The 15,572-nt window shown below is 56.0% G+C and overlaps 4 protein-coding genes across 4 annotated transcripts; 3 read left to right on the forward strand and 1 right to left on the reverse strand.

The window, feature by feature from the left end:
• Positions 1-357: 357 nt before the first annotated feature.
• Positions 358-1,188, forward strand: MYCGRDRAFT_98069 (uncharacterized protein; the record flags this gene model as incomplete). Its single annotated transcript, XM_003846895.1, has 3 exons — positions 358-529; positions 589-1,089; positions 1,151-1,188. 3 exons carry the CDS (start codon positions 358-360, stop codon positions 1,186-1,188), a joined length of 711 nt encoding a protein of 236 aa, XP_003846943.1.
• A 3,679-nt stretch (positions 1,189-4,867) lies between these two features.
• Positions 4,868-5,290, forward strand: MYCGRDRAFT_98070 (uncharacterized protein; the record flags this gene model as incomplete). Its single annotated transcript, XM_003846896.1, has 2 exons — positions 4,868-4,925; positions 4,980-5,290. The coding sequence occupies 2 exons, from the start codon at positions 4,868-4,870 to the stop codon at positions 5,288-5,290; spliced, it is 369 nt and encodes a 122-aa protein (XP_003846944.1).
• An 895-nt stretch (positions 5,291-6,185) lies between these two features.
• Positions 6,186-9,278, reverse strand: MYCGRDRAFT_98071 (uncharacterized protein; the record flags this gene model as incomplete). The annotated part of the gene is made up of 7 exons (XM_003846898.1): positions 6,186-6,420; positions 7,023-7,036; positions 7,349-7,513; positions 7,841-8,047; positions 8,217-8,283; positions 8,384-8,563; positions 8,902-9,278. 7 exons carry the CDS (start codon positions 9,276-9,278, stop codon positions 6,186-6,188), a joined length of 1,245 nt encoding a protein of 414 aa, XP_003846946.1.
• Positions 9,279-11,634: 2,356 nt separating this feature from the next.
• MYCGRDRAFT_98072 (uncharacterized protein) lies at positions 11,635-12,778 on the forward strand (the record flags this gene model as incomplete). Its single annotated transcript, XM_003846897.1, has 2 exons — positions 11,635-12,219; positions 12,467-12,778. 2 exons carry the CDS (start codon positions 11,635-11,637, stop codon positions 12,776-12,778), a joined length of 897 nt encoding a protein of 298 aa, XP_003846945.1.
• Between the last annotated feature and the right edge of the window lie 2,794 nt (positions 12,779-15,572).

The following is a 15,572-nucleotide window of genomic DNA, read 5'->3' on the forward strand; positions in this document are numbered from 1 at the left end:
GGCTGCTGCGAATCTCCTGGAAGGCATCGACTTGCGCGGGACACGGGTGGAAAAGAAGGGAGTAAGTCCACTCCATTCGTTCTCGACCAACACATGATCTCCGACGCTTTCACTTCATCACTTCACACATGACAAAACCCCATATCCGTCAGCCTGTCAAGGTGATCCCGTCACTTCTTGAGAAATACGTGCCAAGCGCGCTAGCCTTCTTGCCCTCCAGCTTCCCGTCCAGCTTCCATTCTTTCCCTTCCGTGCGGAGTCACCAACTCTCCAAGCTCACCACCGCAGATCGGGACTCATCCTCCATCTCAACATCATCGTCCGCCATCAGTCGTCTCCGGACTTTCAACACCCACCATGCACTCCCCAAGCTTCGTCCAGAGCTTCTGCGTCTCGCGCATGCCGCCACCTCCGCCATGCCCGCCACTGCCACCCACTCACGACGCCTTGCTGGCGTTTTGTGTCTCGCTCACAGTCATGAGCCTGCTCACGATCGCCGCCGGAATGACCGACACCAACATTCGCGAGGGTATGGATCTCGTCTCACCTCTTCACTCTGCGTCTTCTGACACTGACTGACACCTGCAGCGTGCTTCACGCGAGTGCGCACGCTCTCCGCATCGACCCGCTCTCATGTCCACGCCGCCACCGACTTCATCATGCGTATCGCTGCGCTCGCACTGGCGTCTTTGAGCGCTGAATTCACATCCTGCAAAGCTGCCGTCCTCCGAACTTCGAAACCCTTCATCGACTTCATCCTACAAACCGCTGCTCCCTCGATCGCTCTGTTGAGCGCTGGGCTCACCACTTGCAAAGCTTCTCTCAGCCAAGCCTGCGCCGGCGTGGCAAAGACATCGACCGACTTCATCGACTTCAAAATCACTTTCGCAACGGATTTCTTCGGAGCCAGCTACAAGACTCGCCAAGCTGATGCAACATCCGTCAAACGCCTTGACCAAGTCGACAGCACGCACTACACCACTGAAAAGGGAGGCGACACATCAGAGCATGAGGATGATAGCGAGTACACCGATGCAAATAGCGAGGAGAGTAATGGCTGGACTGTGGTGAAGAAGGAACGCCATGAACGTGAGTTTATCCCTTATCGGACGCCTCAAGACGATCATGCTCGACTAACAGCTCGAACCAGAGACATGCGTGATGTGCGATTCTGACAAGGAAGAGTGAACAGAAGGAATGTGCATGTGAGATGCGAGATGTGAGATGTGATGTGACGCGCGGACATTCACAACGGGCGGCGAGAAGCCAATATAGCAGAGTACGCTTGCAGCATGACATTCGGCGGCTTCCACTGGGATCTGCCGTATGAAAGATAACAGCAACTGCTCTGCTTGGACCCAAACGAATTCAATCAGTTATGACTTTCCTTTGTAGGACGCGGCCGCTCCACTCTGCTTGACACGAACGGAACATCGCTGGTTTGTGTAGTAATCGACGCGAGAGGGAGAATCATCCCGAAATCGGAAGAAAGGGACCAGTTCAGGAGCATTGTTCAGTCGGAAGGAAAGCCGAGTCGACAGGGAAGTCACAGCTGTGTGAGTGCAATGTGAGGTGAGTGCTACGCGTCGGTTTGTTTTGTTTTGCGACTGCCTCCATCACGACTGCCTTCCTCCAAGCCAAGCCAAGCCTCATCAACAACCTCCGTCACTGATCCTCATCAACAACCTCCATCACTGATCCTCATCAACAACCTCCATCACTGATCCTCATCAACAACCTCCATCACTGATCCTCATCACATAACTCATCAGTATCCCGCATCACACATCACACATTCATGCACCCATCAATCCTCACCTCCGCCTTCCATTCGAGTCTGCTCGAGCAACTCCCTTCACCCATTCTGAACCTTTGCAGCTCGCCGGAGCATTCACACACGTGGACGACCACCTTCGCACGATCGGATCACCTTCGCACCATCACATCTCCACGACCACCTCCACACGACCGCCTTCGAGATGCCACCGCATCACCCGCCCTCGAGATGCCGCCACATCACCCGTTCGGACGACAACGCCCATGCTTCCATACCCGTGCGGCTCTCCGAGCAGCAAGACACCTCGATGTCGTTGGGTGAAGTCCGGCTGTTTCCTATCAGACAGTTCTTTTGAGCTGGAAGACGTCCTTCATGGGAGCCATGACGGTCAGGTGGACTGAAGATTGTTGCTCTGAAGATGGTCGCTGAGAAACTCGACACCGGTGCCACCCACCGTCAACAAAGCCCACGCTTCCTACCATGCTGCTCTCCGAGTAGTAAGACATCTCCTCGCCTACTTTGGCTCATGGGTACATTCCCGGGAGAGTGTTGTATGGTGAAGTCCGGCTGCTTCTCGATCAAACAGTTCTTCGAGCTGGAAGACGTCCTTCATGGGAGCCATGACGGTCAGGTGGACCGAAGATTGTTGCTCTGAAGATGGTCGTTGATGAAGCTTCGACACCGGTGCCGCCCACCGTCAACAAAGCCCACGCTTCCTACCATGCTGTTCGCAGTAAGACACCTCCTCGCGAACTCTCGCTTATGGACACTTGTTCCGGGAGGTCGTCGTATGGTGAAGTTCGGCTGCTTCGATACCATGCCATCCCCTGCAAAGGAGCGGCAAGACACTAGCTGTCGTTTGGTTTGAGGCTCCAGTCCACGCTTCGCACCAGCTCGCCGTCAAAAGCTTGCAGATACACTCACTCCTCACGGAGCAGAAGCTGTCGTATGGTGAAGTTCGGCAGTTGGACACTGGTCTCGACTCGGGACACCTCAGACTCGGGACACAGTAGTGAGCATCGATCCGCCACTCACCGGACCATCGCGGAGACCAGCCTGTCAGGCCAGCTCGAGCTCACTGTTCTCTGCACCTGTGGTTTGGCCCATCTCCGCTTGAGATCATCTCGCTTGTCTGGTACTAACTATTTCACACAGAGGTCTACCATGCCCGCTCCACCTCGACCCGCCAACGAGCTACCATCTACCGCCTGTTGTTTTCGCAAGTCCTCAACACCACTCCTACGGCCTCATCGGTCAACGACACCGCCTCTACGATGCTGCGCTGGCCGATGTCCCGGACAATCCGCGAGCAATTTACCATCGACAATGTTCACGCCCTGCCCCTTGGACTCTACAATTACGAAGGGACGAAGAAGACCGGGATGGCACCACAAACAGCAGGATGTCACAACCGACTTCATCAACAACCACGAAAACCAGCTTTTGCTCCAACGCAGGCCCTGCTCCCAACAAACGCGGCTTCCTCTTCGACAGACACACCTGCAGATTTGTTGGTGTTTGCCATGGTAATCATCCCCTTCTCGCTGCTTCGCATCTCACCCCGACGTAGCTGACGTTTAGCAGAGAAAGCAGCAACCCTGGTGATGTCGCCTTCGACCCCGGCTTGCTCACCAGCCTACGCACGACCACCATCAACCTGGAACTGAGCTCCCGACTTACCAGGCGCTCGTGTCTCGCAGCAACTTCTCGCCGTCAGCTTCTCGCCCTGCAGCGCTGCAGTTGCCGTTCCCGGCTCGACAGTCGTTCAACGATCAGTAAAGCAACGCTACGTCCTCCGCAGCACACAACTGAAAAACCGTCAGGATCGCGCACGGTCCCACAGAGTCTTTGACGCCTCACGCTTGACGCCACGCAACCCTCGATCAAACCCAGCTTACGCCCATACTGGTGGCCGCGCATGATCGCGTGAAGAGTCAGAAGACAGAAGTCAGTGGAAACCCGATCGAGCTCGCATGGCTGCTGCAGCGAACGCGCAGCGAGCAGTCCAAGACAGCATGTGCCATTGCTGGAGATCGAGTCAAGACCATGTCACATCGTGATCAGACGTTCAAGAGTTCATCCCAAACTCCAACTGGATCATTGCCGGGCGCTACGACGACTTTCGGGGGTATACAAAACGCATCATTCTGTATTGGCACGATCAACGGATGCGATGAACCCATCGCGTTCAACTGAGATCTTTTTCACGGCGCTGGACTTGTCACTGTCGACAGCGACCGCCAGTCCCAGCAACTGTGGCCGGACCACCTAATACTGCCACGACAATCGGCACTACACCGTCTCACTTCATCGTGGCACCAACTGCACATGATTTCCTCGCTTCACCAGTCTCTGTCGGCCTCGCCGTGAGCAGACACCTGGACCAGTGTTCAAACCGAAGTACGTCGCTTGAACTTTCCCGTGGATCGACCAACACCATCATCTCTCCATATTTACCCTAGAAGCGAAGACGCCACGATGGCCGACGATTCCACCATGGACCGCAGGCGCCTCATCAGCCGCCAGCAAGACTAGCTGAGTAGCTTGGATTTTGTCAGCGTCGGAGAATCCTTTGGCGAGAAGGTCTTCAGATCCAGCTCGCATGTCGTCCATGGATCAACAGAACAACACATGACTGATCACGAGTCGTCCATTGGCCACCGCACAGTCCGACAAACAGCACCGCACGGTACAAAATCAAGCGAGGTTACGATCATCATCACAGAATATGATCAGGCCGCTCGCGACAACCTCATGTCCTCACATCCGCCCCGTCAAAACAAACCGTTCTTGGCGCCCTGCCCATCGTCGCCTGGCGAGATGTCGAGACTCGAAGCTGCCAATGGGATGATTCGCCGTTTCCTTTGAGATGAAGAATGCCGCCAGAAACCCGAGTGAGGTCTTGCCATCCTCGAACGCCCTGCTCCTGGCCTCGGTGCTCCTGACCTTGGTGCTCTCAGCCTCAACAACCTCGCGACTTGGACAATTCTCTCCGTGCCCTGGCCGAGGGTGGTCACGCATACCGAGTTCACCCTTCGTGTTCCTCGCGCATTACCCACGATCACCTGTCAACCTCCAATACTCATCGTCATGGCGAACATGGTGTGGAAGTTGTGGAATGGCCCGGTAGCGAACCACGCCACGCAAGGTATGACAAGCAGCTCCACCGCCCGCTCCGATCTGATCTGATATTTTCTCGCAGTGATATCGACAAACCCTCTCTCCCATGAATTCTGCCAGACCCAGTCTACCTTTGTCAAGCCGTCATGCGCAAATGCCAGACTACAGCTTCAAAATCTGCTCCGCAAAGTACCCACCTCATCCGACAACTTCTGCTCTGGAGATCAATGCACCCCACGCCCGATGGCACGAACGCTGCGGATACAGCAACATCAGTCAGTCACTGGCATGGTCATGCAGCGCTCCCAATCCTTCCTACGCTTTCCCGATCAGCCGAACGTGCACTGCCTTCTAGAGCATCCTCCCATGCGCTCGAACTTCTTCGGTCCTTGAACCCTGTCTCTTATTGAGCCGTGACACTAAGTTCGATCGTGACAAGAATCTACCAGACGCATTGCGCGTACCAGAGTCCATCCGGATGTCTACTGCCCTCACCGCCGTCGTCGTTCCCACCGACCTCTCGACGCGTCTACCAAACACGCGAGTCCATCGACATCGCACCTCAAAAGCGACAGCAACAGCACCGTTCCGAGCGACACCGAGTCATCGCAGTCCCCCGCAACCTCCATGGCTCGATAGCCACCGTCAATCCTTCCACCGTCCACCAGGGGTAGAGGCGCAAGAGTGCACAGGAGCTTGGAGACTGAGTTGCGTGGATACAAGATTGGCCTCGCTCGCATGCAACAGCAGGCAATCCTTCCGCCCTCACCACCAGCAACACCGCCGCTTCAAGATACGGCATCAACATCTCTTCGCACGCCGTCTCAGCAGCCGGCTCCGAACGCAGGATCACCGCAAGTGCAGTACTTCGAGCCTCCCCCACAAGAGCAGAAGGATCACTGTATACAGCTGAACATCTGCTTTCGCTGTCGCCAGCACGGACATTCTAGCTATCATGGCTCTTGTCCCAATGATAACTGGCGTGCGCGCTCACGAGTGCAGCCGCAGTCGTCTTCTCAGCCTTCATCAACACCTCCAGCATTGCCAACACCTCCAGCGACTGCTCAGTCGTTATCCCCTCCGAAACCTCGTCGCTCTCGTGCCTTACCAACTGGCCGGAGCACCCTCAAGAGTCACTTTGGATTGCTGACGTCTCATTTCACTGCCCTCGAAAGGCAGCTTGTCACGCAGGAGGTGCTGCCATCAAAGTCACCCATGTTTGATGCCATCTTTCCACCAGCTCCGTCGGCTCAACCATTGCCAATCGACTCTCCGGCCGACAAACGATCTACCGTCGAGTACAGCACCGCCAGTAGCAGTCTCGCCGGCCATCGCACCACTCGCTCCGACCATCATCTCGACGACACCAGCCGCTCAACGCACACTGCGTTCTCGACAACGCACGAACCCTCAACAGCTCCACGCGCTCGCAGCCTGCATTGGCAACGAGTAAGCTGTCTGCAACACGAGCCTTCTTCACAGGCACCAACTCCTCCTCGTCGACACAAGGAGCTGAATTCCAGCTTGGGTATTCACAGCTCCATGTCGTCTCATCCTGGCTGCGGCTAGAAGCACGAGCTTGGGTATTCATAGCCCTACTCATGGACAGCGACTAGCCAGCATCTCAGGCCAGTCTGTCACCCTGCGATACCGAAAACCCTCGCAGCAGGTTCCTCGAGACGCCCCTACCTCGATGTCTGACGATCACAGACCAAGGAACAATGCGTGCCATTTGGACCGAATGCACGCAGGCACATGGCAGCAAACACACTCAGGTTTGTGTGGACAGCGTGAGAGACATAGTCATGCGGACGCGCAGCGACGATTGTCCACCTTATCGCACCACCGCTGGCAGTCGACAACTGTCACCAGCTCCGGAATCACGACTCTCAGCTCGTTCCGGCTACACCGCCACTGGATCAGTGCTCATGCACTCTGGATCATCGACGTGCCTTAGCGGACGGTGAGGGCTTCGCACACCGACACCGACACCGACACCGACACGTGCTTGTGAGCTGAGCTCAGCACCCTTCAGGAAGACCAAAACACCTGACTGTACACCGACACCGACACCGACTGCGCTGCAGCGCATACACCAACATCGAGAGCAGCCGCATCTGCTTACCAACTGCCAGTGAACTGATTACTCCAGATCACCGAAGCGCCTCAGTGGACCGCTGTGGGCTTCACAACACTGACACCGAAAGCAGCCGCATCTGCTTGCTGCTTTACCAACTGCTAGTCAACTCTGCGAGCTTACGAGCTCATCAACGCACCAACACCGAGAGCAGCCCGCATCTTCTTCAACAACCGCTTCGACCAGTCGCTCCGCCGACATCATCACTCTCACAGGCAGCGTCGAATTTGCCAGCCTCGTCCTCACCGATTGCTGCACCAGCAGCTGCCGCACCTTCCACTGCACCGGCAGTCGCACCACAACTCGTTCCTCACCAGCTTCGACAACACCAGTCGCTCTACCAGTGCCTCAGAAGCCGCACTCTGCGCTCGCGACAGCGCACCAGTCCCCAGCAGCTTCAAGCACTCGCTGCCACCCTCACCGATACCGACTCCGACATCACAACCGCCCCTGCAAGCATCACACAGCTCTTGCGCCGCCTTTTGAGCATCTCCTCATGCTCCAACATCTCCGTGACAGTCCGTTCGGTCAACAACACACTACGATGTAGTGCCCTCGGCTGCGCAACAGCGGCATCCAGCTACGCCTGTTTTTCACCATCTGCGCCAGCACCAGCGTTCTCGACTCCGTGTGCGCCTTCAAAAGCACCTTCACGAGCGACACTAGCAACCACTCGTTCACCTGCGTAAACACTAGCTTTCTCGACACCTGCGCTAACACTAGCGTTTCCACGACCTTCACGACCTCCACCATGTCCACCACCTTCGGCTGGCTGCGCGCGCCTTCATGCTCCTCAGCAATCTCACCAGCTCTGTGCCATGAACACGACTTCCGCGCGCTCCACCAGCAACCACTCCTCCATCTGCGCCAACACCAGCGTTCTCACGACCCTCCGCAACCCTCGAACTGCCCTCAATGCGGCGCCATGACCAAAGACTGCTCGCCAGCAGCGTTTTCACGACCGTATCCTTCCGCACCCTCGAAACTGCGCTCTGCAGCCTACACCGTCTCGACTGCCGTCAATGCAGCACCACTATCACGATTCAAGACTGCCGTCAATGCAGCACCATCACGATTCGACTGCTCGCCAGCAGCTCCCCCTGTGTTCACCGCCATGAACAATTCACTTGACTGATCACCGCCATGATCCTATTACCTATTACGACTTGACTGATTCACTACCATGAACATCCACTGCGCAATCACGCCATAAATTGCTGCACGTTCACGACCACCCGCCATCCACCACCTGCGCCAAGAGCAAGAGCAATGAAAAATGTCCACAACACACCTTCTGAGTCACCCTCTGCGGCTGGCTGCGCGCGCCTCCATGATCCTCATTGCCTTACCAGCTCTGTGCCATGAATACGACCTCCGCGTGCTCACCAGCGACTTCACCACCATCCGAGCCATCCACCGAGTTATCCACCGAGCCTTCCACCGAGCCTTCGACACCGGCCTTCACCAGCCTCACCAGCCCTTCAGCGACACCGTCCTTCAGCGACACCGGTCCTTCAGCGACAACGGTCCTTCAGCGACACCGGTCCTTCAGCGACACCAGCCCTCACCACACGAGCAAGAGCAAGACAATGCTAGGCGGTCCATGATCTGACACTGGCAAACGCATTTCCAGCTTCCGTGCGAGTCGCTTGCGCGAGTAAGAGATGTCCGCCATGCCCCCAACAACACACCACCGACCATTGCGAAGGGGCCACGCCCGCGTCGACCATCACAAGACCATCGTCTAGCGCCGGAGCGACGACGAGCTCCGCGACCAGGTGCTTTGAACCCCTCAAGTCTGCTGCCGGTGCTCGGACTTCATCTTGACTCCAAAAACGGCGACACGTGCGAGTTCTGCGTCACGTACACGGGCAGCCAGACGTGATACGAGGTAGTTCTATGTCGGTCCGTCGCAATCCTGGATCCAATCACGGCCGGACTTCCACTGAATCCTTTGCCAAATGTATCCACCACTTTGGCGAGCGCTACCATGACTTCATCATCGCTTTGGACCGCGTCGAGATCTTCTGCAAAGACACCGAAATCATCAACGAAGCTAAGATTGAGCACCAACGACCAGATTTCAGAGCACTCCTCAATCTTTCCTTCGCCGCCCGCATCCTCTGCCAGGAGATCTGATCGATCGAAGGCGCCTTGAGTGCAGTAGACTTGATCCATGCCGGCACCGCGTCCCGCATCGCATCCGCCAACGACCAGAACGCCTGCATCGTCAATCTTTGACATGCTTTTCGCCCCAATGTCAGCAACGTTCTCTCTCGGCATCCCGCTCCCACTTAAGACGACCTCCAACCGCCGACCGTCACAAAATGTCAACGATCTCATCCACATGCTGTCCCTCTACAGGTTGAACCGAACCCTGTACTGCATCCGGTCCCTGGATATCTACTATCGCCGACACACGAGTCCCTGCTCTGCTGCCACGTCTTGTCGAATCGCCAAGATGTTCTCATCAGCCGGGTCAAGTCCGACGCCGACCCAGATTGGGCCCGTCTTGATTTTCTCCATATCATTGGCAACATCTTCCGTCAGCACCACATCGACCGCTCGATTCCTGCGGCAATGCTGGCGAAATGCAAGCATGCGCACACGCGACACCTCGTTCAACAGGAAACCAGTGACTGCACGTCCGTGTCGCGCAGACGAAGGCAAGAGAACCCGTGTGCCCATCATCATGCTCTGCCCGCAAGAACTACACTGACGTCTTTCCGCAGTGCCATTGACTCTCCTCTTGTCCTCAGCACCAGGACGGGCCAAGTCAACCTCAGCCAGGAACCCAGGTCAGGCCATCGTTTCAAGCAGGCGTTTCAGCGCCAGGGCTTCCATCTCTGCCTCCCAAGTCAGCAGCGCAGAGGCCCCGGTCTCCTCATCTGGAGCGGTTATGGCTGTTGACACGTTACTCGTGTGAACGGTCAAGAGCAACACATCACTCGTGGCAGAGGTCAATCACCCAGCTCTCGTCTTATCTTCCATCACATCCTCTAACAAAAGCCATTCCAGCCGTCAACCCCGATCTCTCCATCCAAGGCTCGTTCTGTCCGCCTAGCCTACTTCTCAGACGGATCACTCTGGCCCCTCTCCGCTGTGTGTGCAGCAGCAAATCGCCTTTAAAAGTGCCATGTCCAAACGACACTCTCGCCGCACGACCTCGTGTTACACCCTCGCATGGTCTCCTTGCGCCAACTCCTCGCACCGGCTTGTCCCGCCAAATGCCTCGTAGTCCATGTCGAGGCGCCGAATCCGCATGGCAATCCTTACGCCGCCTCACCCGTCTACTGGAACTGCCAGCTGAAGATCCTCCGCGAAACCATCGTCTACTACTGGCAGTCTTCTTCCGTCACCTTCCCCTGTCCTGCTGTCTTGGACTTGACTTTGAATCCCATTTCGCCGCGTACCGTGCGGCCTCGAATCCGATAGCATGGCTGGCATGCTCATTTCTTGCAACATCCCCTGCCGCTCGCATCATCCGAAATTGAGTGCTCGTTGCGACATCGCTGCAAATCAATATATGCATTCCTTTCATCGCTGCCATCGGTACACCAGAGCACACCGGCACGTACGTCCGATCATCACCCTCGACACCACCGGGAATCACCACCAGCGCCCTCCCAGCATGCGACTACATCACATGAACGAGAGCTGCGAAACCCTCGAGCAATCGGGCAATGCTCAAGCACAAGGGAGGGATCGTGCAGTATCCCGCGGGAACGAACACACAGGACCGAGAAGAGGACAGCACCCCTTCCCCACCGTGAAGAACAGTTGCACCAACTCATTTGCACACACGCAATCGTGGCCTTGTTCGTTGTCGCTTTCCTGGACATGCCTAGGAGTGTTTCCGACTGCGCGACCACGCAGCTCAAGACATTCTGCTGTCCAGTTCTGCTGCTGCCGTTGTCGGTGTCGTTCCTGCTCGGGTTTCTTCGACTGCTATGAAGATGCACACCGTGCTGGCCATTTCGGCGGCCAACAGTACATACATGGCCACCGATGCCCGCCTTGCGACAAAGACTACCACCGCTCTGGGAGCCATGTTGGGCTGGTACCTCGATTCCACTCGTTCATCAACAGCCTGACGAGAGACCCGCAATGTCCGCTCACGACTCGCAAAATACTTGTTCGGCAGTGTTGAGAACAGGCTTTTGACCATCCGCAGAGCGCCTGAGATGCGCTCGAATACCTTCGCCGTCGATCGCCGTGAAAAACCTCCGCGCTTGCTCTCGCTATGGCCTGGGCAAGCACGGACTGGGCAAGCAGTCAAAGCATCGAAGACTGAAACGAAGACTGATAAGGAACGAGGACGACCGCCTTCACATTACAAGTCCCGCAGGTGAGGCGATCTTGTATGGCTTCTTCCTTTACAATGCCACCCTCCCCCTCAAGATTCCGGGATGGAACGCTGCTGTACCCACAAGCCATTGCGGAATCCGCATTGTCGGTGCTTCCCACGCATCTGACAGACCTAGTGGACACGCAGTCATGCAAGCGGGCAGCCTCGCATTGTTCCTACGGAAGGAAATATTGAATCTCAACATCTGGACATTGTCAGGTACTGGCGTCAGCCTGGACGAACTTCCTTACAATGACCGGCGAGTACTCTGACGAGCATGGCCTCGATTCTCGATACTCGGCGGCCCTAGCATCCATACCTTGGTCGTCGAAAATTTCATCACCATCTCTCCAGCAGCAGACCGCTCGCGTCATCAACTCCACGCAAGACATTCAAAGCTCAACTCAAGCCCCTCACTCCCCCAATCCATCGGTCGTCGAAAAGCGGGTCTCTCCTCCAAAAGGCTCTTCTTCGACGGAGTCCTCAGACGCGCCGCCGTCGACTGCATTCCGCCGGCTTTTGGACTTGCTCACGCAACAGCAGTTGGTCGATCTGGAGACCGTCTTCAGTCCCATCGGCGAGCTGAAGATGGACGAGGTCTTCCGCACCTGCGATCAAGCCGGCCACCATATTGCGACATGGGCCTCAACAAATGCCGGACGAGCCGCTGAGCATGTCGCGGCGCTTTGCTCTGAAGCCTCGCCAAACCAACGCACGCCAACTGCGAAGGAGTCTATTCGCTCTATCAGCAACATCCACCCAACCGCCCGGTCCACCGCCGATCGCTTGCGAGATCTCGCGTCCACTATGCTTACGCTCCCGATTCATTCCCGCAAGGTAGAAGACCGGTCTCTGCACTTCTCGATATATCGTCCACTGCGTCCCAACTGCATTGGGGGAAGGGGAGAGACCAGCTGAGACAATGCTCGCCGAGCTCTGGCGCCGTGCCGCGACCGAAATACACGCTTCAACCATGGCTGTCATGGCCGCATCGCCCTCGTCACCACTAAACCAGTGCCGACTCTACCAGGGTCTCCAAGGACGTTCTGTCAGTGCCCCACATCCAGACGATGACTCCGCAAAGGCGAGAGCTGCTAGCAGCCAAATCCTTCTGAAGCAAGGTGGTCTGCCGGAGCAAGGCGGACACGAGCGGACGACCGAATGTTGGCTATCGCTCGTTCGCCGCTCACCATTGCATTTCACTGTCTACACCGGACCGACCAGTCACCGACCTGCGCAGATGGTCTCTGCAGTCACGAATCCGACACATCCTCTTCTTCCCACGCTCAACTTCCTGGACATGGTCCTTGGCTTTGTCTACAACGACGGACTACCGAAACCTCACTACGCATTATGCTGCGATAGCTCGTGGACTCCGGTTCGCATCCCATCGTGATTGCACCACCATATGCGCCTATGGCCTGCAAATTGCGACGCCCGGGATCCAGCCGAAGCTCACCTACGGTGGATCCTCCTCAACCACTGAGCACCGGAGTCTACGGGATCGAGACGTCTTACGCTCTCTAGGCCAGGCCAATGATCATGGAGTGGACGACATGTATGGTCGCGGCCGGAATACCTCTTGCACAAGGCATGCCACCCTTCTTCCTCCAGTTCGTGCTACTTGGGGGCGCTGAATCATCCTTTCTCAGATTGCTGCCATACTCTCTACCTGGGCCTTTCTTCATCATCTATTCAATGGGGCGGAGACCGCCCAATACTCTCTTTTGCAGCTCGGCATGCGAGATATCGAGGAGTGCGATTCGGTGGTGCAGCTCTTCTCCCAGACAACCGACCAGCTGCAGAACTGTTCAACAATCCACTCGCTCTGCGGAAAAGTAGCTCCGTCTACATCTTCGGACCCAGCGAGCACAGATGTTGGCAGCCTGTTGCAACAGTCTCCCGTAAACGCCCGCAGAGAAGCCCAGCGGAGCAGCAGCGGTGGTGCCCAATGGTCCGTTTGGTGTGATATATCCGATCTTCTCGCCCAGGTGCAAAGGTTTCGACTCTGTGGGCAGAGCATGGTCTTGCATTGAGGTCGACAGGGTCGCCTATGCCCATGATTTTCGACGTCACGCTGCTGCGCAACGTCCCGTCGTAGCTTGACCGCACGCCTGGCGCACCGATCTATTGCATGTATGCAGCGCACGCCGCCCCTGGCTTTCGATCGAGTCCCAAGTACTCCGAAATTCTCCTTCTTTGAGATGCATCTACGACTTGTCCACTCTCACGCTCTTCAACATCCCTTGGCCATCACGTTCCGGCAGTCGCGAGTCCAGCCCACGACGGCCTTCTGCTTCCGTTCGCCGAAGACACCTCCACCGAGTCCTACCTTTCCTCTCAGGCCCTTGACTTCAAAATGAGCTGTCAGCGGACGTTTTCGAGAGATGGCAGGGAAATCTGGCAGTACCATCGCCCGCCTTCGCCATGAGAAGGTATCTGCAGTAAAGATGTGATGTTGCTGTACGAATACGGCCGCACACAGCATGTCCACCTTCATCAGTACAATGGCACCACGACAGCGTCACCAAGAACCCGAGGAAGTCGGATGACATATTTTCGAAGCAACCAAGGGAGATTCTGGGCTCTGTGATAGGATTAAATGAGGATCGGTTGGCCTGGGTCCGGTCATGGGACTCGTTGACAGAATGTGCGCTGGAGTGGGGAATTGGTTGTTGCCTGCGTGGGCTACCTTGGTGGCGACAGGTTTCAATCGACAGCCACACACGGTATGTGTGCCTCTGTGTCCTTCTCAACATCCTACCGGCTACTTCACTCCTCATTCTACGACTCTCCCTCGTGCTGATGCCTTCTTCGGACCACATCGCTCATCCTTCTCAACCATATGAGCTTATCCTATCACTACCCAACCGTCGGCTCGTGAGGCTCATCGCGTGTTCCAGGGGATGCCAGAAGGCGGTGTCGTGTCAAGAATGCGCCCACCAGCCTTGCAACTACAAATTGTGGCTGCCCGGCTGCAGGTCTTGGGACCTCGGCAAGCTCGTTGAAGGGAATTTTGTCGTGCTGTACTGGCGGCGCCGTGCGATCGTGTCACGTTGCCCAAGATCCCGTCAGTTCTGACACTCCATCCATTCCACACAATTCCTCGCTCCACTGTCAATCTGAGCAGCATTGGGATACTTGACGGGGGAGTGGGAACGAGGGCTTTGCCGCACTTCTGGCAGTGAGAAAGGTTCTAAGGGTGAAGATCGCCTTCAAGGTGGGTCACTGAACTAGAGAGTCTCGCGGCATCGTTCTACAAACACCGAAAAGAGCACGACCTCGACGGGATGACAAAGGCGAACAAACCCGACAAAAGTAGTGATCTGGTTCATGACGGGCGGATGCAACTTGCCCACGGTTCTTGAAATGAGACATTCATGCGGATGTTCTCCAAACTTCGCTTCTCATCTGCACTACAACACCGTGCACGATTCACTAATATCGCTCTCTCGAACCAGCAGAAACTTCAATACAGCAGTGGCAATCATTCCAATCATCAAAATGAACCCCCGGGCAGGACAAGTCTCCATTTTTTCGACCATTCCTTATACATGTCGCTATACAGCTGCCGGTCAAGCTCTCGCTCTCCATCGGTCACTTCTTCCAGCATCTCGGTAATAAATTTTCGCATGTCGAGTTCATTAATGCTGCCCGGCGGGTGTTGAGCCGTGGAACTTCGTTTCATCCAACATCTCGGTAATGCAGTTTCCTATGTGTTGACTCGATTGACACTGGCCGTGGGTGTTAGGCCGTAGACCTGCATTCCAGCTAGAGGCTTCAACTCGGTGATGGGATTGTGGTGTTCGCTGCCTCCTTTTCAGTGCGCTCCAAGGTAAACTGGGAAAGTCCGAATGCTGTTGTTACGGTTGCTGTACAACACCATCCTGGCCTTGCTTTTGCCTACCTGAGGCAAGTCTTCGACGACGCACTAACAGCTCGTTGCATGTCCTCGCTTTGGTTTCCCAAGCAGAGTCCCGAGACTAACCCGCAAGGAGCACACCCTCCACCTTCGGAAGGCAAATGGATTCGTATCTACAACTGTTAAACACGAAGAGATACAAGGCCCAGTCGGTGGTATGCGCCCTAGCCTCGAGCCCACTGACAAATCGACATATTGCTATCTCTCGAGCTGCCTCCGATGTGTCAGAAGAAACAAAGTGTGCCAAAAATCTCGAACCTTGTCCTTC

This window comes from Zymoseptoria tritici, chromosome 20 (assembly GCF_000219625.1).
Source record: "Zymoseptoria tritici IPO323 chromosome 20, whole genome shotgun sequence".
Taxonomy (NCBI): domain Eukaryota; kingdom Fungi; phylum Ascomycota; class Dothideomycetes; order Mycosphaerellales; family Mycosphaerellaceae; genus Zymoseptoria; species Zymoseptoria tritici.